The sequence below is a fragment of the Hyperolius riggenbachi genome, chromosome 1 (assembly GCF_040937935.1).
Source record: "Hyperolius riggenbachi isolate aHypRig1 chromosome 1, aHypRig1.pri, whole genome shotgun sequence".
NCBI classification, from domain to species: Eukaryota; Metazoa; Chordata; class Amphibia; order Anura; family Hyperoliidae; genus Hyperolius; species Hyperolius riggenbachi.
Genome location: NC_090646.1, coordinates 167963148 through 167986637, shown reverse-complemented (window position 1 = coordinate 167986637; position 23490 = coordinate 167963148). Strand labels below are relative to the sequence as shown.

Sequence of the window (23490 nt, the reverse complement as noted above, 5' to 3'; positions counted from 1 at the left end):
TAAGTATGTGATTTTGTGCCCGAGCTTCGGCTTAGGTACACTTTAAAAGAATAAGACTTCTACAGACTCTTTTCCTGTATGCTCTACTGCCAGGGTTCAGAGGTCGAGGGAATAGGAAATATGACAAGTAAAAAAAATTGGTGCTGTCAGCCACATAAGCACGCGTTTCTGTCATGCAACCTCTGCTAGTGTTTTACTTATCAGCTCTCGTTATTCCATTTTACCAGAGTACTGAAGCAGCATGATTCTACATGCAGGATCTACCGTATTTATGTAAATCCATAAAGCTGCCTTTCACAGACAAAAGAGCTCTCCTATTCCTGCTGTTCTGGTGCGCCTCCAAAGTAAATTCAATGAGCAAGTGTTACAACCATGCAAGTAAATAGGATGTTTGTGCTGCTGTTATGTACGTGAAAAATACATGGATAAGGTTCCTGGATGAGATGAAACATGTCATTCTGGCTGTGAAATCCATTAGATTGTAATCAGCAACTTTGTTATTTTGTTAGGCTGCTGCTGTGCATAAATATTAAAGCTATAGTTGTCTTGCTATACTGCTGAGGATGACAGAATAGCAGCTGTTGGCACAATCATCTCCATACAGATTTATTTGACATATATTCATGTACACTGGGACAAGTGTGCATTGTAAAAAGCATCATACTGTATATCAGCACTTTGGTTGCGATGCTGAGAAGCCTGCTCTTCCTTTTATCGATGATTATAGCTTTGAAAATTGAGAATGCTATCAAAAAGCAGGTTGCGTAGCTTTTACAAGATGGTAACATTGGCAAATGCGGGCAGCGCACCTCCGCTTTATTGGTACTTTTCTCATTGACGCACGTTTCTCATTGATGTACTGTTGCTTGAGTAACCCGCATTACCTAGGTCACATGCACATTGCTAAGGTAACACACTTCATGCTGCCTGCATCACAGTGACAGGTCATCCATTAAGGGCCTGTGCACACTGCTGCACTTGCACTGCGAAGCCTTCATGAAAATAGAAAAATCGCATCGCACCAGTGTGTACAGGTCTTTACGCTTTTCATGATTTTTCAAAAGACCTTGCGATTAAAAAACGCATGCGATTTTAAAAGCCCAGCAGTGTTTACAGGCCTTACAGCTACATACACACACTGGATTAAACTTTTTACCAGGGCAACTTATAAAGACCATATGGCATATGTGCGAGAGGCACTTGGCGTCACTTAAAGATCTGTCAAGCCACATCTTTAGCAATGTCTGACACCCATCTGACCCTGAGTGCATTGATCTCCTACTCACCCTACCCCCCAGAAACTGCTCTGTCATTCTCTGCACATTATTTCTACTCCCCACTCCACAGTAACAGACATGTTTCTAGCCGTTATGTCTGTACAGAACTTGGGCCCGACCTGTCCTTGGAGGGTTCAAGTCCCAATCTCAACAGGGCGACAGTCCTTGTATGAGTGGACGAGGCTTAAGCCAACTCAAATGAATAGCTAGAGCTGATGTTTATGAGGACTTTTTCCACTCATTAATGAATGGGATATGAGCAGGCATAAGTATTCAGGCCAACTCACCCTTCCTCAGATGTCTGGAGAAAGAGTTCTCATATGGCCAAACTCTGACTGTCTATTCAGTTTATCGCACTCAGTTTAAATTACCATTTATCCCCGTTTCTATGCCTGCTTGCCACTTCTTTATAAATAGGCCTGATGGATGAATGTTTAGAATGCACATACAGGAGATGACATTCAATATATAGCAAGATATTTTAAACCCAACTGCAGCTACAAATACTCCTCTTGTATGTACATTTTTTTTTAAATCTATGCATCAGCTTTTTATGCAGGGCTTGTCAAATACAGCGATTTAAAATTACTTTCACCAACTATTTCTTGCAACACAAGATTCTACTTCTGTTGGCTGACATATTTTCAGAGGGTTCTGTGTGTGCCTCACCCTCTGCAAGCCAAGCCCTCACCACAAAATCTACCAAGGCCCTGTTACTACTGCAGCCAATCCACGTTTCAGACTGAATGCAACTGAGAAATCAGAATGACATGGGCGTTCTTTTTACTGCTGCCATTAGTGCAGTGCTCTCCAACATCATGGTCAGGGGGTGTGTCTATCGCCGTTTTTTTTCGCCTGGGGGCGGGAGAGCATCAGTGTCCTGGCTTTGGGGGGCGGAGCCAAGTGCAAACAACTGGCGGGCCTGCTAGAGGAGGGGGACTGACACAAAAAATAGCCCTGACAAGCGAGCGCAGCCAGGGGTGCACATCTGGACCCGCGGGCCACCAGTTGGACAGCCCTGCATTAGTGCAATAGGAAAACTCGCTGCAAACATGCTTTTATGGTGCAATTGCATTTCTGTTCCTTTCAGTATAACTGATTGTTTGACCAAGTTTTTAAAAACTGTAGAAAACCTTGTTTCACGCAGAAGGGTAACATTTTAACAGTGTGGCTCCTAAGCTAACAGATGCCATAATTAGACCTGCCTCTGGAATAGAGCTTTACATTTTACATGATTTTCTCAGCTGTAGAGCGTAGGGATACACTTGGCATGACTCTGGCTATAGCGAGCTTTGAGCACTGGGGGACATTTCTGTCTGGTCCTATAATTAGTTTTCCAGGTAAAATAGCTTTTGGCAAATTGTTGAGGATAAAGTAAATGTTTAGACAGTTCAGGATCTTCTGTCACACAGCTGTGGTTGCAGTAAGCTTGCTGTGGTGCTGATTATTGTTACAGAATGACACAGCAGGAAACTGGAGACCACAGAGCAGAGGAGCCTACAGTGATTTTCTGTGGGTATGTCGTATTTTACATTTGTACAAAGCAGGCAGCAGTATTAATGATAGAATGTAGAATACTGGATAGCCAATGTATGCCCATAAGGGCAGGCTTTTGTTGTATACAGGCTCATGATATGACATAAGCAATGCTTATGCATGTTGGTTCCGCTCTGTGATAACATTTTTACTTTGTCTTCCAGCATGTGGAGAAACACTACAAGATTCCACAGGCAATTTCTCATCACCTGGGTTTCCCAATGGTTACCCTTCATACACTCACTGCATATGGAGAATTTCTGTCACTCCGGGAGAGAAGGTATGGGGGTTTCTGCACAATAAAAGGCTATTTGTCATTCATTTACTGCATTCCTTCATCCATTCTTCCAGGCTTGCTTTTACTTAGACTATAATCTTAATGTCAGAATGTAATAGACATAATGGCTATCATTCATAAAGCATTCCCGCATGCGGAAATGCTTAAAACAGCTGACTTTACCGAACACGTAGCAAGTTCGGCATCCATAAAGCCTCTTTCCGCATGAAAAGCTGACATTACCGAGCAGAGCGATAAATCACCGCCTTGTGCGGGGATTTTCGTAAAAAATGTAACAAAATGGTAATTCATAAAGATTACCGCAAGCGGTATGAGGACGGGAAATACCGCTCCCTCTGATGTGGCGATAACAATGTAAAGTTAATGGAGACACAGACCTCCCAGACAGCTGCAGTAGAGCGGAACACGGAGAAATGTATCAACTCGGCTGCTTCCTGTGTCTCTGCAAGCCTAGTTCGGGGAATCTCCGCAGTGCTATCGCACCTGAACACTTTTTTATGAATGACCACCCAGAACTCTAAAATACCGGCAGCGGTGTTTTCCCGCATTGATTCTCCTTACCGACAGCTCTTTTATGAATGATACCCATTATCTTGCTAATTAGGAATGAGTGCACTAAAGTGTATCTAAACTGGAGCACAAAAACAAAATCACATACTTGCCTTAGAGAAGAGGGAAGCCTCTGGGTCCTGTAGAGCAGAGGAGTTACCCAATCCTGTCCTCAAGGCCCACCAACAGTACATTTTTGCAGAAAACCACAAACATTCACAGGTGAGGTAATTAGTGTCTCAGCAGAGCTGATTAACTTGCTGTGTGGATTTCCACAAAACATGCACTGTTGGTGGGCCTTGAGGACATGGTTTGGGAGCATTGCGTGTAGAGTCTTCCCATGGTGTCCTCTGGTCCCCCGTTGCTGCACTCCTCTTCAAGCACGGCCGTAATGAGCCTGTGTGAGCAGTAAGTAAGCTAGGGCTACTCATGACAAGGAGAGTGCTGCCCCCGATGTTCCGGGCCCAGGCGACGGAGGATCAGAAAACAGTGTAGGAAGCCTCATTAGAATCCAGAGGCTTCCCTCTCCTTAGGTAAGTGATTTTCCACCCACGCTCCGGCTTAGATTTGCTTTGACTATAGGTAATATCAGTAATTTCAACTATTTTAAAACCGCTCTCTGGGATTATTTTTCTCTTCTTCCTTGTCACACTCCTCCCTAACAGATTCATATACCCCCTGCTGACACACACAAAGACACACACACACCTCCCAAACACAGCTCATATCTATCTTTGGGCTTTTCATTTTTAGGAATCAAAAAACCTCTCCAACTTGGCTCTTTTAGGCAAAAGGCATTCTCTATCTGAACAGCATTTCCAGGGCTGTGCCTTCCTCCATAGACTAATACTTGAGGGTGGTCGAGTGGTAGGCCAGCCCTACTCCCTGTACATCGTACTGTATTTCATAATTCTGTGCAGTCATGGTATAGCCCCCCACAATATGGCCATGTACCAGACTAAAAGACCGAACAGGAAGACAGGCGATTGACTGATGTGTCCATGCCACCTCCACAGTAGGCGATAATAGGAGGGCGGGCTACTTGCACCATGAGCCATATATGTATCCATTCTGGAAGGCACTAAAAAAGGCCACCCTATATGTATATATATATATATAACTAATATAGATAGATAGATAGATAGATAGATAGATAGATAGATAGATAGATAGATTCTCTTTTAGAATTCACTGTTATTTTTTTCCTATAATTTCTTTGTATATCTCTTATCAGGTTGGAATGAAATCAGAAAGCCTGCCTATTGTTCTGCCTGTCTGTGGTAATGCTGGAGCCTAGTGCTTCTAACTGAAGTCTCCTTAGTCATAGCTAATTTTAATTAATTAAAAAAGCCTTTAGCCTTGATCTTTCATGTACTACTGAGAAGCACCTTATGAAATGTGACAGTTAATAAGAATGTAACAAATTCAGGCAGCTGATCAGGGCAGCTCTCAGCACGAGACTTAATGCGTAACGTCATGACACTGAACTCCTTGAAGAGGCAAGAAGTTGCAAATAAAAAGCAGAAAAAAATGCCCCTCTGATAGAATTTCACAGTGATAGCATAAGGTGAAATGCCACTATTGCCATTCACTTCAGGTTTAAAGAGAGTCTGAAGCGAGAATAAATCTCGCTTTAGACCTCATAGATAGCAGTGGCATGTGTGCCCCTGCTAAAACGCAGCTATCCCGCGGCTTAACGGGGGTCCCTTCACTCCCAAATCTCCTCCGTACAGCCGAGGAGCGCTTCCTGGTTGGGGCAGGGCTAACCGCCGCAGCCCTGCCCCACGCGCGTCTGTCAGCGCGTATCTCCGCCTCTCCCCCGCCCCTCTCAGTCTTCCTTCACTGAGAGGGGCGGGGGAGAGGCGGCAATACGCCGCTGATAGACGCGACTGGAGGCAGGGCTGCAGCCGTTAGCCCTGCCTCCAGGAGCGACTAAGTCTGCGACCAAGTGTTGCAGTGGGGGGTTTGGGGGTGAAGGGACCCCCGTTTAGCAGCGCGATAGCGGCGTTTTAGCAGAGGCACACATGCCCCTGCTAACTATGAGCTCTGAAGCAAGATTTTTACTCGCTTCAGAGTCTCTTTAAGCACTCCAAAGATAATTGCTGACCTTATTTCAGCTTGTTTACATATACAGATGTAAGCTATGTGCATGTAAACACAGTTATTTCACAGGGTTCATACTAGAACATGGGATATAAGAGAGTTCACATTTGCTGTCAGTTCATGCATTGGTCCAGGTGTGGCAAACGAGTAACAAACTGACAACAATTAGCAAGCCGGGTTCAAAACTACGTTGCACTTTTGGAGTGTTTTTTTTTCTCTTTATCAAAAGGATTTTGGCTCCTTTAGGCCTTTTTACAAAAACTTTAGTGTTTCTTACTCTTAACATAAATCGAGCTTCAAAACTGCCGAGACAAACAATTGCATCTAGAGGCTGAGTCCTAATTTGTACTTTCTTGGAATCTCATATTCTTATTTTTGCTTTTGAAGGTTAAAATCTGATGTAACTGTCATGTTGTCATCTTCTTGTGCACTTTTATGTTTATTCAGCTCCCATACAGAGTGATGATGACCTGATGAACTGCTGTCAGTATGTTTGCAACAGCCACACATTTGGTTGATATTTTTAATAAATTATAAAGGACAACAGTGGTGCAGTCTGACTTCATCTGACTGGAGAAACTGGGATTTGTAGCATTGGTTTATAAAGTGAAAATATTCTCAAGATCTAAGTAGGATTTCTACTATACATACATATGTTTATCTCATCTCACTACAGAACTACATAAACTACAGTGATAATATTAGATTATTTACACGTCTCTGATTGACCGAGGAAAAAAAAGGAATGGAATTGTTGAAAAGCTGTTTTATCTGTTCTCATACTCCTCATACTTGCTAGAACAATGAAGAGTTTAATGCTTATAAAATCTTTTGTCACTAACACTTTATCTGAATAGACAGTGTGGATATGGATGTCTCTGCATAAAATAATAATCCGCTTTAAACATTTCAAGTGTGAAATAAAGCTTTTACCTTCCAGTGAGTAAGTTAAATCTTACAACCAAAACTACTACTGAAACTGTACAAAGAATTCACATATAACCGCAAATTCTGTCCTTGACAGTTTTCCATTGCTAGAGAGAACAGCCCGGACAGACCAAATCCAGACTTTATAATTTGGCATTTTAAGAGAATATATGGACTTTTTTTTTAATTTGTTATGTTTAATGTAAATAGTCTTTTTTTTTTAAACATTTTTTATAATCTTTGAACTCTATTCTCTGGGCACTGTACTGTAGTGAGATGTGTCTTTTTACATAGTTCCAGAGATAAGTAACGTACATTTTATCTTTGCATGGAATATTTAAGTTATCCAGGAAGCCCAAAAGGCTAATTTGGGTTCCTCCAAAATATCAACATGTAAAATTTATTTCCAATACTTTCCTTTGACATCCACCTCAAACATTTTAATCTTGTCACATTCTCGCAACATGTGTATAAATGATTTTGCCTCCTCTTAGAGTCAGAGGCAGGACCTACAGGAAATCATTTTATGAAGTCTTTGAGGAGAAAAATAAATTATGTACAGAACCCAAATAAAATAGCTTATCCTTCATAGAAATGAATGACCGATGTGACCTAGCTAAAATCCCTTTCCAGTCTGTTCTGTCAGGAAGGGTATATCAGTCTTCCAAGCATATACAATATGACTTTATACAATATGACTCAGGCTAGAAATTGTCTAAAAAATATTATATAATACAGCCTAAGGCTTATACAAAAATGGGATAGTCAATACTTTCTCTACAAAATCTCATTTAGAGGACTAGAAAGAACATTGAGATCACACACTGCATATTATCTGAGCAAAACAGAACTACATCTTGTTATGAAGATTTAACCAATGCTTCAGCCTTCTTGGGCAATATGAGGGATAATTCCGATCCCACCATTAATCCAACTACTTGGATTAGAAACCTTAACCACATAAGGACTGCCCCCAGCCGATGGGCGGCGGCAAAGTCCGGGCCCAAACGACCGCAATACGCCCATCGGCGGGGGCGGCTGCGGGAGTGGCTATGCGGCGATCGCGTCATTCGTGAAGCGATCAGCCGCCGGGGACTCGCTCCGCCCACCGCTCGTAGTAACCCGCCGGCCGTTCGGAAGCGCCGGCGGGTTACTACCACCCGGATCGCCGCTGCACATATGTATAATAGGCTTTGTAATGTATACAAAGCCTATTATACTGGCTGCCTCCTGCCCTGGTGGTCCTAGTGTCCGAGGGACCACCAGGGCAGGCTGCAGCCACCCTAGTCTGCACCCAAGCACACTGATTTCCCCCCCCCCCCTGCCCCCTGATCGCCCACAGCACCCCTCAGACCCCCCCCTGCCCACCCCCCAGACCACTGTTTGCACCCAGTCACCCCCCTAATCACCCATCAATCACTCCCTGTCACTATCTGTCAACGCTATTTTTTTTTATCCCCCCCCTGCCCACTGCCCCCTCCTGATCACCCCCCCACCCCTCAGATTCTCCCCAAACCCCCCCCAGACCCCCCACCCCCCCCGTGTACTGTATGCATCTATCCCCCCTGATCACCTGTCAATCACCCGTCAATCACCCCCTGTCAGTGCTACCCATCAATCAGCCCCTAACCTGCCCCTTGCGGGCAATCTGATCACCCACCCACACCAATAGATCGCCCGCAGATCCGACATCAAATCACCTCCCAAGTGCAGTGTTTACATCTCTTCTCTCCTCTAAACACCCACTAATTACCCATCAATCACCCATCAATCACCCCCTATCACCACCTGTCACTGTTACCCATCAGATTAGACCCTAATCTACCCCTTGCGGGCACCCAATCACACGCTCAGATTGCCCTCAGACCCCCCCTTATCAATTCGCCAGTGCAATATTTACATCTGTTATTCCCTGTAATAACCCACTGATCACCTGTCAATCACCTATCAATCACCCCCTGTCACTGCCACCCATAAATCACCCCCTGTCACTGCCACCAATCAATCAGCCCCTAACCTGCCCCTTGCGGGCAATCTGATCACCCACCCACACCAATAGATCGCCCGCAGATCCGACATCAGATCACCTCCCAAGTGCAGTGTTTACATCTCTTTTCTCCTCTAAACACCCACTAATTACCCATCAATCACCCCCTATCACCACCTGTCACTGTTACCCATCAGATTAGACCCTAATCTGCCCCTTGCGGGCACCCAATCACCCGCCCACACGCTCAGATTGCCCTCAGACCCCCCTTATCAATTTGCCAGTGCAATATTTACATCTGTTATTCCCTGTAATAACCCACTGATCACCTGTCAATCACCTATCAATCACCCCCTGTCACTGCCACCCATCAATCACCCCCTGTCACTGCCACCCATCAATCAGCCCCTAACCTGCCCCTTGCGGGCAATCTGATCACCCACCCACACCAATAGATCGCCCGCAGATCCGACATCAGATCACCTCCCAAGTGCAGTGTTTACATCTCTTCTCTCCTCTAAACACCCACTAATTACCCATCAATCACCCCCTATCACCACCTGTCACGGTTACCCATCAGATTAGACCCTAATCTGCCCCTTGCGGGCACCCAATCACCCGCCCACACCTCAGAACGTCCTCAGACCCCAGCCCTGATCACCTCGCTAGTGCATTGCTTGCATCTATTTCCCCCCTCTAATCACACCTTGAGACACCCATCAATCACCTCCTGTCACCCCCTAGCACACCTACCCATCAGATCAGGCCCTAATTTGCCCTGTGTGGGCTCCTGATCACTCGGCCAAACCCTCAGATCCCCCTCAGACCCCCTTCCTATCACCTCCCCAGTGCATTGATTGCATCTATTTTCCCCTCTAACCGCCCCCTGAGACACCCATCAATCACCTCCTGTCACCCCCCCTAGCACTCCTATCCATCAGATCAGGCCCAAAACATCCTGTCATCTAAGAGGCCACCCTGCTTATGACCGGTTCCACAAAATTTTCCCCCTCATAGACCACCTGTCATCAAAATTTGCAGATGCTTATACCCCTGAACAGTCATTTTGAGAAATTTGGTTTCCAGACTACTCACAGTTTTGGGCCCGTAAAATGCCAGGGCAGTATAGGAACCCCACAAGTGACCCCATTTTAGAAAGAAGACACCCCAAGGTATTCTGTTAGGTGTATGATGAGTTCATAGAAGATTTTATTTTTTGTCAAAAGTTAGCGGAGATTGGATTTTTATTGTTTTTTTTCACAAAGTGTCATTTTTCACTAACTTGTGACAAAAAATAAAATCTTCTATGAACTCACCATACCCCTAACGGAATACCTTGGGGTGTCTTCTTTCTAAAATGGGGTCACTTGTGGGGTTCCTATACTGCCCTGGCATTTTAGGGGCCCTAAACCGTGAGGAGTAGTCTAGAAAACAAATGCCTCAAATTGACCTGTGAATAGGACGTTGGGCCCCTTAGCGCACCTAGGCTGCAAAAAAGTGCCACACATGTGGTACCGCCGTACTCAGGAGAAGTAGTATAATGTGTTTTGTGGTGTATTTTTACACATACCCATGCTGGGTGGGAGAAATCTCTCTGTCAATGGACAATTGTGTGTAAAAAAAATCAAAAATGTGTCATTTACAGAGATATTTCTCCCACCCAGCATGGTTATATGTAAAAATACACCACAAAACACATTATACTACTTCTTCTGAGTACGGCGATACCACATGTGTGACACTTTTTTGCAGCCTAAGGGCTTGATTCACAAAGCGGTGCTAACCTACTTAGCACGTCTAAAGCCTTTAGACGTGCTAACCAGGGTGCTAAGTAGGTTAGCACCAGATTTCTCAATCAGATCGCGCGCCAACTTTGCGCGCGCAAAGTTTTACGCGCGCAAAGTTTTATGCGCGCCAAGTCCCATAGGCTTTAATGGGCACTTCGCACGGAGCGCCCTGCGCCCTGTGCAGTGCGCGCGTAAAGTTTTGCGCGCGTAAAGTTTTATGCGCATAAAGTTTTATGCGCGAAAAGTTTGTTTAGACGTGCTAAGGGGGTTTTCACAGGCGTGCTAACAGTTAGCACCGCTTTGTGAATCAAGCCCTAACTGTGCTAAGGGGCCCAAAGTCCAATGAGTACCTTTAGGATTTCACAGGTCATTTTGAGACATTTGGGTTCAAGACTACTCCTCACGGTTTAGGGCCCCTAAAATGCCAGGGCAGTATAGGAACCCCACAAGTGACCCCATTTTAGAAAGAAGACACCCCAAGGTATTCTGTTAGGTGTATGATGAGTTCATAGAAGATTTTATTTTTGTCACAAGTTAGCGGAAATTGATATGTATTGTTTTTTTTTTTTCACAAAGTGTCATTTTCCGCTAACTTGTGACAAAAAAAAAATCTTCTTTGAACTCACCATACTCCTAACAGAATACCTTGGGGTGTCTTCTTTCTAAAATGGGGTCACTTGTGGGGTTCCTATACTGCCCTGGCATTTTAGGGGCCCTAAACCGTGAGCAGTAGTCTAGAATCCAAATGCCTCAAAATGACCTGTGAATAGGACGTTAGGCCCCTTAGCGCACCTAGGTTGCAAAAAAGTGTCACACATGTGGTATCGCCGTACTCAGAAGAAGTAGTATATTGTGTTTTGGGGTGTATTTTTACACATACCCATGCTGGGTGGGAGAAATCTCTCTGTAAATGGACAATTGTGTGTAAAAAAAATCAAACAATTGTCATTTACAGAGATATTTCTCCCACCCAGCATGGGTATGTGTAAAAATACACCCCAAAACACAATATACTACTTCTCCTGAGTACGGCGGTACCACATGTGTGGCACTTTTTTGCACCCTAAGTGCGCTAAGAGGCCCAAAGTCCAATGAGTACCTTTAGGATTTCACAGGTCATTTTGCGACATTTGGTTTCAAGACTACTCCTCACGGTTTAGGGCCCCTAAAATGCAAGGGCAGTATAGGAACCCCACAAATGACCCCATTTTAGAAAGAAGACACCCCAAGGTATTCCGTTAGGAGTATGGTGAGTTCATAGAAGATTTTATTTTTTGTCACAAGTTAGCGGAAAATGACACTTTGTGAAAAAAAAACAATTAAAATCAATTTCCGCTAACTTGTGACAAAAAAAAAAAATCTTCTATGAACTCACCATCCTCCTAACGGAATACCTTGGGGTGTCTTCTTTCTAAAATGGGGTAATTTGTGGGGTTCCTATACTGTCCTGGCATTTTAGGGGCCCTAAACCGTGAGGAGTAGTCTTGAAACGAAATTTCTCAAAATGACCTGTGAAATCCTAAAGGTACTCATTGAACTTTGGGCCCCTTAGCGCAGTTAGGGTGCAAAAAAGTGCCACACATGTGGTATCGCCGTACTCAGGAGAAGTAGTATAATGTGTTTTGGGGTGTATTTTTCCACATACCCATGCTGAGTGGGAGAAATATCTCTATAAATAGACAATTGTGTGTAAAAAAAATAAAACAATTGTCATTTACGGAGATATTTCTCCCACCCAGCATGGGTATGTGTAAAAATACACCCCAAAACACATTATACTACTTCTCCTGAGTACGGCAATACCACATGTGTGGCACTTTTTTGCAGCCTAACTGCGCTAAGGGGCCAAAAGTCCAATGAGCATCTTTAGGCTTTACAGGGGTGCTTACAATTAGGCACCCCCCAAAATGCCAGGACAGTGAACACACCCCACAAATGACCCCATTTTGGAAAGTAGACACTTCAAGGTATTCAGAGAGGAGCATAGTGAGTCCGTGGCAGATTTCATTTTTTTTTGTCGCAAGTTAGAAGAAATGGAAACTTTTTTTTTTTCTTTTTTTTTGTCAGAAAGTGTCATTTTCCGCTAACTTGTGACAAAAAATAAAATCTTCTATGAACTCACCATGCCTCTCACTGAATACTTTGGGATGTCTTCTTTCCAAAATGGGGTCATTTGGGGGGTATTTGTACTATCCTGGAATTTTAGCCCCTCATGAAACCTGACAGGTGCGCAGAAAAGTCAGAGATGTTTGAAAATGGGAAAATTCACTTTTGGCACCATAGTTTGTAACACTATAACTTTTACCCAATCCAATAAATATACACTGAATGTTTTTTTTTTATCAAAGACATGTAGCAGAATAACTTTCGTGCTTAAATGTATAGGAAATTTTACTTTATTTGAAAAATGTCAGCACAGCAAGTTAAAAAAGTCATTTTTTTGCCAAAATTCATGTCTTTTTTGATGAATATAATAAAAACTAAAACTCGCAGCAGCAATCAAATAGCAGCAAAAGAAAGCTGTATTAGTGACAAGAAAAGGAGGTAAAATTCCTTTAGGTGGTAGGTTGTATGACCGAGCAATAAACCGTGAAAACTGCAGTGGTCTGAATGGAGAAAAAGGCTCTGGTCCGTAGCCTCCCTGGCGGTATGGACGAGCTGAGTTCGTCCAGCAAAAACTTGCAAAAAGTGGTAATGACGAGCTGAGCTCGTCCATGCCGACAGGGAGATTTCCTGTTTCTCTGCCCCGCCAGCTGCATTTTTTTCTCATCATAGGGATTCCCCAGGATGGCTGGATGCCTGACTGCACGCTGTGGGTAGCGATCTGGGCTTCCCACAGCGTGTAGAACAAGCATCCAGCCACCCTAGGGAATCCCTGGGCAGCCAGCGGGGCAGAGAATGTGCAGGGGTTCCCCCTTGTATGCGGAGGCTATGTGGAGGGGGATCCCCCTCTGTGCGGGTGGGGGGATCCCCTTCAATGATAGCAATGTGGGCGGGGGATCCCCCTCTGTGCGGGTGGGGGGATCCCCTTCAATGATGGCAATGTGGGCAGGGGATCCCCCTCTGTGCGTGTGGGGGGATCCCCTTCAATGATGGCAATGTGGGCAGGGGATCCCCCTCTGTGCGGGTGGGGGGATCCCCTTCAATAGTGGCTATGTGTGGGGGGGGGGGATCCCCCTCTGTGCGGGTGGGAGGATCCCCTTCAATGATGGCAATGTGTGGGCGGGGGATCCCCCTCTGCGCGGGTGGGGGGATCCCCCTTCAATGGTGGCTATTTGGGTGGCCTATCCCCCTCCAAACCCCCTCCCTCCCGACCCCCCCCCCCTGTCTCTGCCCGTCGAGTAAATGGATGTACTCACCCGAGGGCTTTCTCCAGCGACAGCTGCAGCGCCCTTCCTCCTCCATCTCCGAAGTCTCGTTTGCCGTACAGTTACATTACGAGACTTGGTGACGTCACCAAGTCTCGTAATGTAACTGTACGGCAAACAAGACTTCGGAGATGGAGGAGGAAGGGCGCTGCAGCCGTCGCTGGAGAAAGCCCTCGGGTGAGTACATCCATTTACTCGACGGGCAGAGACAGGGGGGGGAATCGGGAGGGAGGGGGTTTGGAGGGGGATAGGCAACCCAAATAGCCACCATTGAAGGGGGATCCCCCCACCCGCGCAGAGGGGGATCCCCCGCCCACACATAGCCACCATTGAAGGGGATCCCCCCACCCGCACAGAGGGGGATCCACCGCCCACATTGCCATCATTGAAGGGGATCCCCCCACCCGCACAGAGGGGGATCCCCCCCACACATAGCCACCATTGAAGGGGATCCCCCCACCCGCACAGAGGGGGATCCCCCCCACACATAGCCACCATTGAAGGGGATCCCCCCACACGCACAGAGGGGGATCCCCCCCACACATTGCCATCATTGAAGGGGATCCCCCCACCCGCACAGAGGGGGATCCCACCCACACATAGCCACCATTGAAGGGGATCCCCCCACCCGCACAGAGGGGGATCCCCCTCCACATAGCCTCCGCATACAAGGGGGAACTCCTGCACATTCTCTGCCCCCTGGCTGCCCAGGGATTCCCTAGGGTGGCTGGATGCTTGTTCTACACGCTGTGGGTAGCACAGATCACTACCCACAGCAGGCTAGGATGGGGGGACATCTGGCAACCTATAAATCTGGCTAAACACCTGGCTCACTATATACCTGGCTGCACATCTGGCTCACTATATACCTGGCTGCACATCTGGCTCACTATATACCTGGCTGAACATCTGGCTCACTATATACCTGGCTGCACATCTGGCTCACTATATACCTGGCTATACATCTGGCTCACTATATATACCTGGCTGCACATCTGGCTCACTATATACCTGGCTGCACATCTGGCTCACTATATACCTGGCTAAACATCTGGCTCACTATATATACCTGGCTGCACATCTGGCTACCTATACATCTGGCTATACATCTGGCTAATTATACGTGGCTGCACATCTGGCTACCTATACATCTGGGTCTTATACTCACCATTGGCGTGCTGATCCCTCGTCGTGTACCGCTGATAGCTTCCCCAGTGTCTTCTTCCATGTCCCTTGGCGGATTTTGTTTCTCCCTCGGCGATCACATGTCCCCCGTTGATCGGCGTTGATGACAACAGCGTCATCAACATCTTGCAGAAAACACTTTTTTTTTAAATTAAATTCAATACAATAACCTGTATTGAATTCAATTTAGAAAAAAAAAAATTAATTGCAGAAAAAAAAGGTTGAAAATTATTGGAAATTAATTGAAACACTTTTTGCACAGAAATCCTGGGGAAATTGAACGCCAGGGTGGTTAAGGGGCGAAAAGACTGTGGTCCTTAAGTGGTTAAGAAGCTGAGACAAAAGAGGTTACACCAAAAAGGAGAATATGGAGATACCTGATTAGGCTTGAGGAACATATTTCTAGATGTTAGCCAAGAGGGTAGCCTTCATGGCCTTTTCATTTTACCAGCAACTTTAGGAGCACAAAATACTAAGGGCTCTTTACACTATGAAATGCGATCGCGATTCCGATCGCAATCGCGTTTCAATTTCCACCATGCGATTGCGATTGAGCTACTATACTCATTATAGTCCAGCTCAATCGCATACAAAACGCTGCAGGACGACGATTGCGCTTTGACCAATTAGTGCGGATCGCACTAATGGAAATTGCTGCTGCAGTTTCCATTATATTAATGTACCTTGCGATTTGCGATCAGAAGCAAATCGCAGTCTAGTGGAAAAAGGCCCTAAAGTCTGTTAATATAGAAGAAGAACCCATTCCCTTGTGGCTTGTGGGTTGAGCTTGTAACAACCATCATCAGACTGATACCACTATTGCAGTTCAGCAGTATAACTGAAAGTTATTTGAGATTGGATCAGCTTAAAGAGACACTGAAGCGAAAAAAAAAAATGATGATATTATGATTTGTATGTGTAGCACAGCTAAGAAATAAAACATTAAAATCAGATACATCAGTGTAATTGTTTCCAGTACAGGAAGAGTTGAGAAACTCCAGTTGTTATCTCTATGCAAACAAGCCATTAAGCTCTCCGACTAAGTTAGTCGTGGAGAGGGCTGTTATCTGACTTTTATTATCTCAACTGTTCCTGGACTATTTACTTTTCCTCTGCTAGAGGAGAAGTCATTACTTCACAGACTGCTCTGAAAGACTCATTTTGAATGCTGAGTGTTGTGTAATCTGCACATATTATAGAATGATGCAATGTTAGAAAAAAAACACTATATACCTAAAAATAAAAGTATGAGAATATTTTCTTTGCTGCTAATCTTCTACTAATTATTCATAGTACACAACCAATTCACTATATCATATTTTTTTTTCGCTTCAGTGTCTCTTTAAAATGTAATTCAAGGACAACATTATTTTTTTCATTAAGGTGCACCCTGTCACATGCTTCCACAAATTCTACTCATGAGAATTCCTGTATAATAAATTAATCATCTTTATGGGGAATGAGGGAGAAGAGGCAAGCAGTAGTCATGGCTTACATTTCCCCCAAGACAAGCCATGCGTGAACATCAGGAGATGCTTATACAAACAAGAAATTGCTGCCCATTCCAACCATACACAGTCCTATTTGACGTGATTAGAATACTTTATGCAGCTTTAGGACTAATTCACAAAGGCAATCGACAGGCATGCATCCACCATAAGCTGACTGCTTCTCTGAATCTACCAGGGGCTTTACAGGCAGCTGTATGCACATTTGAGTAGGTGGCAGCCACCTAGGTGTTAAAGCGGAATATAACCCTGCATTTCAACTTTGCTCTAAAACATTATTTACAGCATATTATATGCAAAAAGCATTTTTTTTTACTAGACCAGCATTGGAAGGGTTAAACACAGAGGTTTTAAGTTCCGTGCAGACGTTCAGATAGTTACATTCTATTTAGTTATATGTATATATTTAGAAATGTTACACACTCTTTGGCTGTCCTCCAACTCCTTCTCAGAGAGACAGAGTGAGTCACAATAAACACTTAGATTCATTTGTGTAAACAAAAAGTATCTAACTCAAGTTCGGATGCGTCTGCAAAAATCTCCAGGGACTTCAAAGCCCTGTGTAACCCTTTCAATGCTGGTCTAGTAAAAAAAAAATGCTGGTTTCATATAATATACTGTAAATAATGTTTTAGAGCAAAGTTGAAATGCTGGGTTATATTCCGCTTTAAGGCAGCAGTTTTCTGATTTGCAGCTACTGCACCAGGGCTCATGTGCAATTGACGTTTTCTCTTGAGTTTTCTCCTGGCTGATATTTTTACACCTTGCAAATAAAATGTATTTTAAACCGCCAACAAACAAGAAAATACACAAAATGATCATTAAAGCACTTTTTCAGCTACTTTTTGTTTCTTTTTGTTTGTAAAGTGCTGAAAAGTTATTTTTAAAAGACGTTTAAAATGTATCTCCTAGGAGAAAAGTGAGGGGAAAATGTAATTGCATATGGGCCTATGTGTCAACATCAAGCAAACGTGGTTACAAATGCCAGCATTACCCAGCAACTAAATGGTGCCAATTTCACTGCAGATCAACGCAGTTCAATCATCCCTACGAATTAGCTCATCGGAGTATTCTGGTATTCACAAGTATTTAACACATCGAAATTGCTCATCTTGATTTAAAATCATGCATAACTATTACATGCTTTATGTATAAATCATGGAAACAGGTGTTTGTTCTCTACGGTACCCATTTTGAATTCAGCGCATATGTTCTAAATGATGTTAGAGTATTTTGATTGTTATTTTGTTGTGGCTGTGGTCTAAGTGATGTAGCCGTTTTCTATGCATTGGACAATTTAATATAGTTAAGTAACTTGCCCACGATTGAGACTGTCAAGGTCAATGAGATGCATGACAAGTTACATTAATTGAAGCTATAATGCAATTTGTGCTTGTGCTTACAAGGCATTTCTTTGCTAACTAATCTGACAAACAGTGCCTAATTATTTACAATAGAGGCTTGTAGCAGCGCCGTCTTTTGATCTGACAGGCTCAGCAGCTGCTACATAATGCGAATAAATGTAATTAGATTATGCATACTTCTTACCCTTCTTCCTTTGTCTTTAATGTAAAGTAGAGAACATGCACAGTCAGACAAGGCATAGGTATTATTGATGCAGGGCAATTGGTTATGCTGACATTAATAGGAATAATGGCTGCCACACAAGATGCCAATACCAGCCAAGGCAATGTGTGATTATTACTCCCTATTACGACTGAAGTGCAATGTATCAATTGATGGATCCACTGTGCCTGTTTTTGACCAGATCAGGAGATGATCTCTGTGTTTTGACTTACCTGCAACTATCATCTAAAAAAGTGGCTGGATAGTGTTCTGGTTAAGGCATCTGCCTTTGACATGGGATGCTCAGTACCTATTCAGTAAGGAGTTCAAGACAAGACTTCCTAACACTGCAGGGTGGCCCATTGAGCACGCAGTTGGTGGCTGCAGCTCTTGAGTGCTTTGAGTCCAACAGGAGAAAAGCGCTATACAAATGTTAGGATTATTATTAAAAATACTAGTTTTATTATGCATTATTGTCAAAATCAATCGATATGCAGGAGAAAACCTAAACAGTAAAAATAAAAATTCTCACCCTGATAAAAATGCAGACTTGAGCTCTCAAAGACCATAGGAAGCATAAACACCCACTACCCTAACTAACTAGCCAATGAAATTCACCAGAAAGCCTCTAGTACTACTATTACACTACTATACTAGCTTGTGGACAAAGGCCTGGATACTGACAAATAGCTTATATTAGTGCTCTTAGTACATATGGCAACACTGAGAAGATCCTCATTCATCACTGCGGGAGGATGCAACGTGTGATCCATGAAAACATCTGCCTACAGTTTACATTTACCCTCTGGCAGTGCTGAAAAACTGGGAAGTTCCCCAAAGGGAAGTTTGCCTGGGAAGATTGTAGTGCAGTAGAACAAACTGACCCTCCATACATAAAGCACAGTGTACCAAATCCGGTATGCTTCCTTCATCTCCTGGGAAAACTGGGATACTTTTATACGATGGGGACTGGACAGTCACTGGACAGTTCTTGCTAGCTTGCACTCTAGGTGCCAGGATCTGAGACACCAATTGGGTCTCACTCAGTTCACATTGTTCATTACCTAGTCATGCTCTAATACCTGGTACACACTATGCAATTTCCCATCAGATCGATGGGTCGGATCGATAATTTCCGACAGGTCTGATCTGATTTCCAATCACTTCTGTACAAAATTGAACATAAAAACGTTCAGAAATCCGGACCTTTTTGAAATGATCAATTTGTCCTGTCGATCTGACAGAAAATTGCATGGTGTGTATCAGGCATAAGTGCTGTTCTTTTGTTACAAATATTCACCCCATCTCAATCTGATAACAGCACATCAATTTAAAATGACTGCCACTTAAATGCCAATAAGTTTCCTTATCATCAAACTAACTACAGTTAGCATTCACATGCAGGGATCTTTTGATAATTCATATTTAAAGGGAATCTGAAGTGAAAATAAACTTATGATATAATGATTTGTATGTGTAGCACATTTGAGAAATAAAACATTAGCAGCAGAGATATGAGTCTAATATTGTTTCCAGTACAGGAAGAGTTAAGAAACTCCAGTTGTTATCTATGCAAAAGAGCTTATCTGAGCTCCACGACTTTTAAAGTCACTGACAGCTCTGTCTTCTGAAGCATATTATCTCAAGTGTCTCTCACTGTATTTGGTTTTTCTGCAGAGTTAAGTTCAAAAGTTCTTTAGCCTGCTCTGTGAAATCATTTACAATGCTGAGTTTAGTGTGTAAATTGCAAATATTTGAGAATGATGCAATGTTATAAAAAAAACTATGTAACTGAAAATAAAAATATGTGAATATTTTCTTTGCTATTAATGTTCTATTAATTATCCGTACTACACACACAATTCATTATTTCATAATAGTTTATTTTGTTTCAGTGTCACTGAAACAAGGTTGTCAGAGGTTGTAGTATCAAAAATGCCCTGGATAAAACACAATGTATAATTTAATTTGCTTTACAGATCATTCTGAATTTTACAACTATGGACCTCTACAAAAGCAGTCTTTGCTGGTATGATTATGTTGAAGTGCGAGATGGTTACTGGAGAAAATCTCCCTTATTAGGTATGAAATGTAATTCCTTTTGTTATTTCTGTTTTCCATATCCTGATCTTAATTAGACCCAGGTTATTCTTTGCGCCTGCATTTCATTTTATTTTGTTATCCTGTCCTGATTGCATTTGTATATTGTGTTGATAGGTTCTGTGGAATTTCTGATAATCTGTATGTTGTTTGCATATTTTGCTGACTGCTAAATCAATAGCAGGACAAGGGGTTGTGAGCTGAACAAAGTGATAAGCTAATGTTTAACAGAAACCTCCTTTTTTTTATTAATGATGCCTATAGGTCTTCTATTTTAATTTTGAGAGAGCGTTTTTTTTTTTTTCACTTGGACCATTCTCTGGTTGCAGAATCAGTCTATTCATTTCATGTCTGTAAATGGCAAACATTATTTTTGGTTATAAAATAATAAACAAAAATGTATTTAATAATATTTTTTAAAAAGTGTTCCTAAAAACAAGTATGTACAAAAACAATACTGCATCTGCTCTTATCTGTATGAATACCACCTACTACACCAGTAATGGCCCAGCATAGAACATGCAAAATTTCTGAGCATAATTGTCTCACAATGGAATCCTATCCAGTCCAGCATCCATAATATAAAGTGCAGTTAATAGCAGCCATATTCCCAGCAGTGACAGGATAACAACACAGTACATCTGTAACTTCCCAAGATTTGCTTCAGCAATACTGGGTACAGCATAGTACAATTAACAAGTTGCAGTGATCTCAACAGAAGTATTAATATGAATAGGCAGCATACATCAACCTTTCTGCACACCGAAAATATGATGTCATCCCAATGTCAGTAATTGTGCATGGCTGTAATGCTGCCACAAATCCAAAATAAAATTGCACATAATAAATATAACTCAGGTACTGTACATTGTGTACAGCACAACTTACGTGGTCCAAAGTACTACATATAGAGTCCATGTGGAAGATAAATTCACAGGACCTCCTCTCATCCCTCACTATGTACTTGTTGGGTCTGTACACAAGACCGACTCTAACAAAAAATACTGTAAATGCTCTGAAGATGCCATCTCTGATTTGTCCTAAAAAAAAAAAAAAAAAAAACTCCCACCCGCAGTGTTTATGGCGGGACAGCCACTCAGCACTCAAGTCAAGATCTGGTGTGGGTGCATGGCAGTCTGCTGCCCCATGTGACATAAGGGTAGCCTGTGTGTAGACCTTTGTGAATTTATTACAATGCCTGTTACTGCACTTTAACAATATAATCTGTAAATGTTGGTATATGCATTATGTTCAGGTAGATTTTGTGATGATAAACTGCCAGAAGTCCTGACCACTACAGACAGCAGAATGTGGATAGAGTTCCGCAGTAGCAGCAACTGGGTTGGAAAAGGTTTTGCTGCAGTTTATGAAGGTGAGATATGATGCGTACCGTAACTCTGCAATGTAACTTGCAAACATGTTTTATTTTTGAAAATCAAAGTATTGCATCTGGAGGAGTAGCTCACTCTAGCCAAGTTTATTTGAGCAGAAGAAGAAAAAAAGAAACATACAGTATATATAAAATTCTTCTGTTTAGTGGTCTATCCCTTGAAGTTTTTTAAGACTACAAGAGCTGTGGTACTGTGGTCAGTGCAATGCTGGGAATACACGAGTCGATTCTGAGCTGATTAGATGGTTAGATAGATCATAAATAGATCATTTCCGACATGTCCAATCACCGCTCGATCGTTTTGCCGCTTGATTTCTCAGTGAAGTGACTTGAAAAATGATAAGAAAAATGAGCGGACAATAAGTGCAGGCAAAAAGATTGAGCGCAGAATCGAGCGCCAGAATTGACCCGTATATTCCCAGCATAACCCTCCTCAATTTGATTGTATCTTATATTAATCTATTTTTGAGGCCTAAGTGAGTAATTGTGTGTCTTTTTTATGTGCTGCAAATAACCTTTAAATCCCCAGGCTTTTCTTGGACTTAAGGTTACCATACACTTATAGATTTGCAGCAGATTTGACCATCAGATAGATTTCTGTCAGATGCCTGTCAAGTCAAATCTGACAGGAATGTATCTGATGTGTGCCACACACTAGGAACAGATTTCCAATAGATTTCAAAATGAAATCTATTGAAAATCGATCTAATTGCATTATTGCACCATTAGATCCCATGCAACTCTATGGGCCATCAATATGCTGCCAGCAGCAGATCGACTTAGATTTTCCATCCTGTTAGATGAAATTGATCGAAATCTATTGCAAATCGATCGATTTGCTGATTTGAAAGAATCGATTTCTGATCGATCAATCGATTCTATAGAATTGATCGATCGATAGATGGCTGAAATCGACCAGTGTATGGGCCCCTTTACAGCTAAAGCAAGAGTCAGACCAGCATACAATAGGCAGTGCTTCCAAGCAGTCTGTTGAGGAGCAGTTCACTCAACATGCTTAGGGCTACGGTTGTTTATCAGGCTTTATCTGACGGTTGTACCTGGAGTGGTGTACCAGGTGTGTGGTGTGTGGCATCAGCTGGACCTACCTGGAGCTAGAGGATATCTGCCCTGAGTGTGCTACAAACTTCCTTGTATTTTCCAGGACTTACAGTTCATCACGACATTCCCATATCAAGTTTGGGCCTTCTCTTTTTTTTTCTAAGTGAAACATTTAGGGCTTGATTCACAAAACGGTGCTAACTGTTAGCACGGGCGTGCTAAACAGTTAGCACGTGAAGTGTCGCTCGCAGACTTTAGAACTCGCAAAGCCCTGCGATCGCGTACATTTGCAAGCGATAACTCGCGAACCTTTGCGTGCGCGGGGCTTTGGGCGTGCAAAAGTCCACGAGCGGCACTTCGCGTGCTAACTGTTAGCATGCCCATGCTAACAGTTAGCACCATTTTGTGAATAAAGCCGTTTAGTCATTTATTTAAGAAAGTTTGTATTAAAAATAGATGATATCAGTACTAAAGCTATGAAACCTATTTATAAAGGGGTCAACTACCTTTTCACCAGAAAAATAATGTTATCTCTGCTGAAATAATGCAGTTTTCAGTTATCCATATTTATACAACTAGGCAACTAGCTTAACCACTTGTGGGCCCCAGGTTTATACCCCCCTAGTGACCAGTTCATTTTTTTACAATTCCGCACTCTGCAGCTTTAACCTCCTTGCCGGTTATCCTGAGCTCAGCTCAGGGTAACCTGCGTAGGAGGATTTCTCCGGCCCCGCTGGGCCGATTTTCCCCAAAAAATTTTTACTGCACTTTGCTAGCACTTTGCTAGCTGCGTGCAGTTTCCGATCGCCGCCGATTCGCCGCTACCCGCTGCGCCGCCCCCCCCCCCTCC

The 23490-nt window shown here is 43.1% G+C and overlaps 1 protein-coding gene across 2 annotated transcripts in view; it reads left to right on the top strand.

Moving 5' to 3' along the window:
• TLL1 (tolloid like 1) overlaps window positions 1–23490 on the top strand; it is a 219729-nt gene that overhangs the window by 154703 nt on the left and 41536 nt on the right. For both annotated transcript variants that reach the window (XM_068278831.1, XM_068278832.1), the window contains 3 exons: window positions 2978–3093; window positions 20071–20173; window positions 21447–21563. In XM_068278831.1, the coding sequence (XP_068134932.1) occupies window positions 2978–3093; window positions 20071–20173; window positions 21447–21563 (336 nt within the window). The remainder of the gene's footprint in view (window positions 1–2977; window positions 3094–20070; window positions 20174–21446; window positions 21564–23490) is intronic.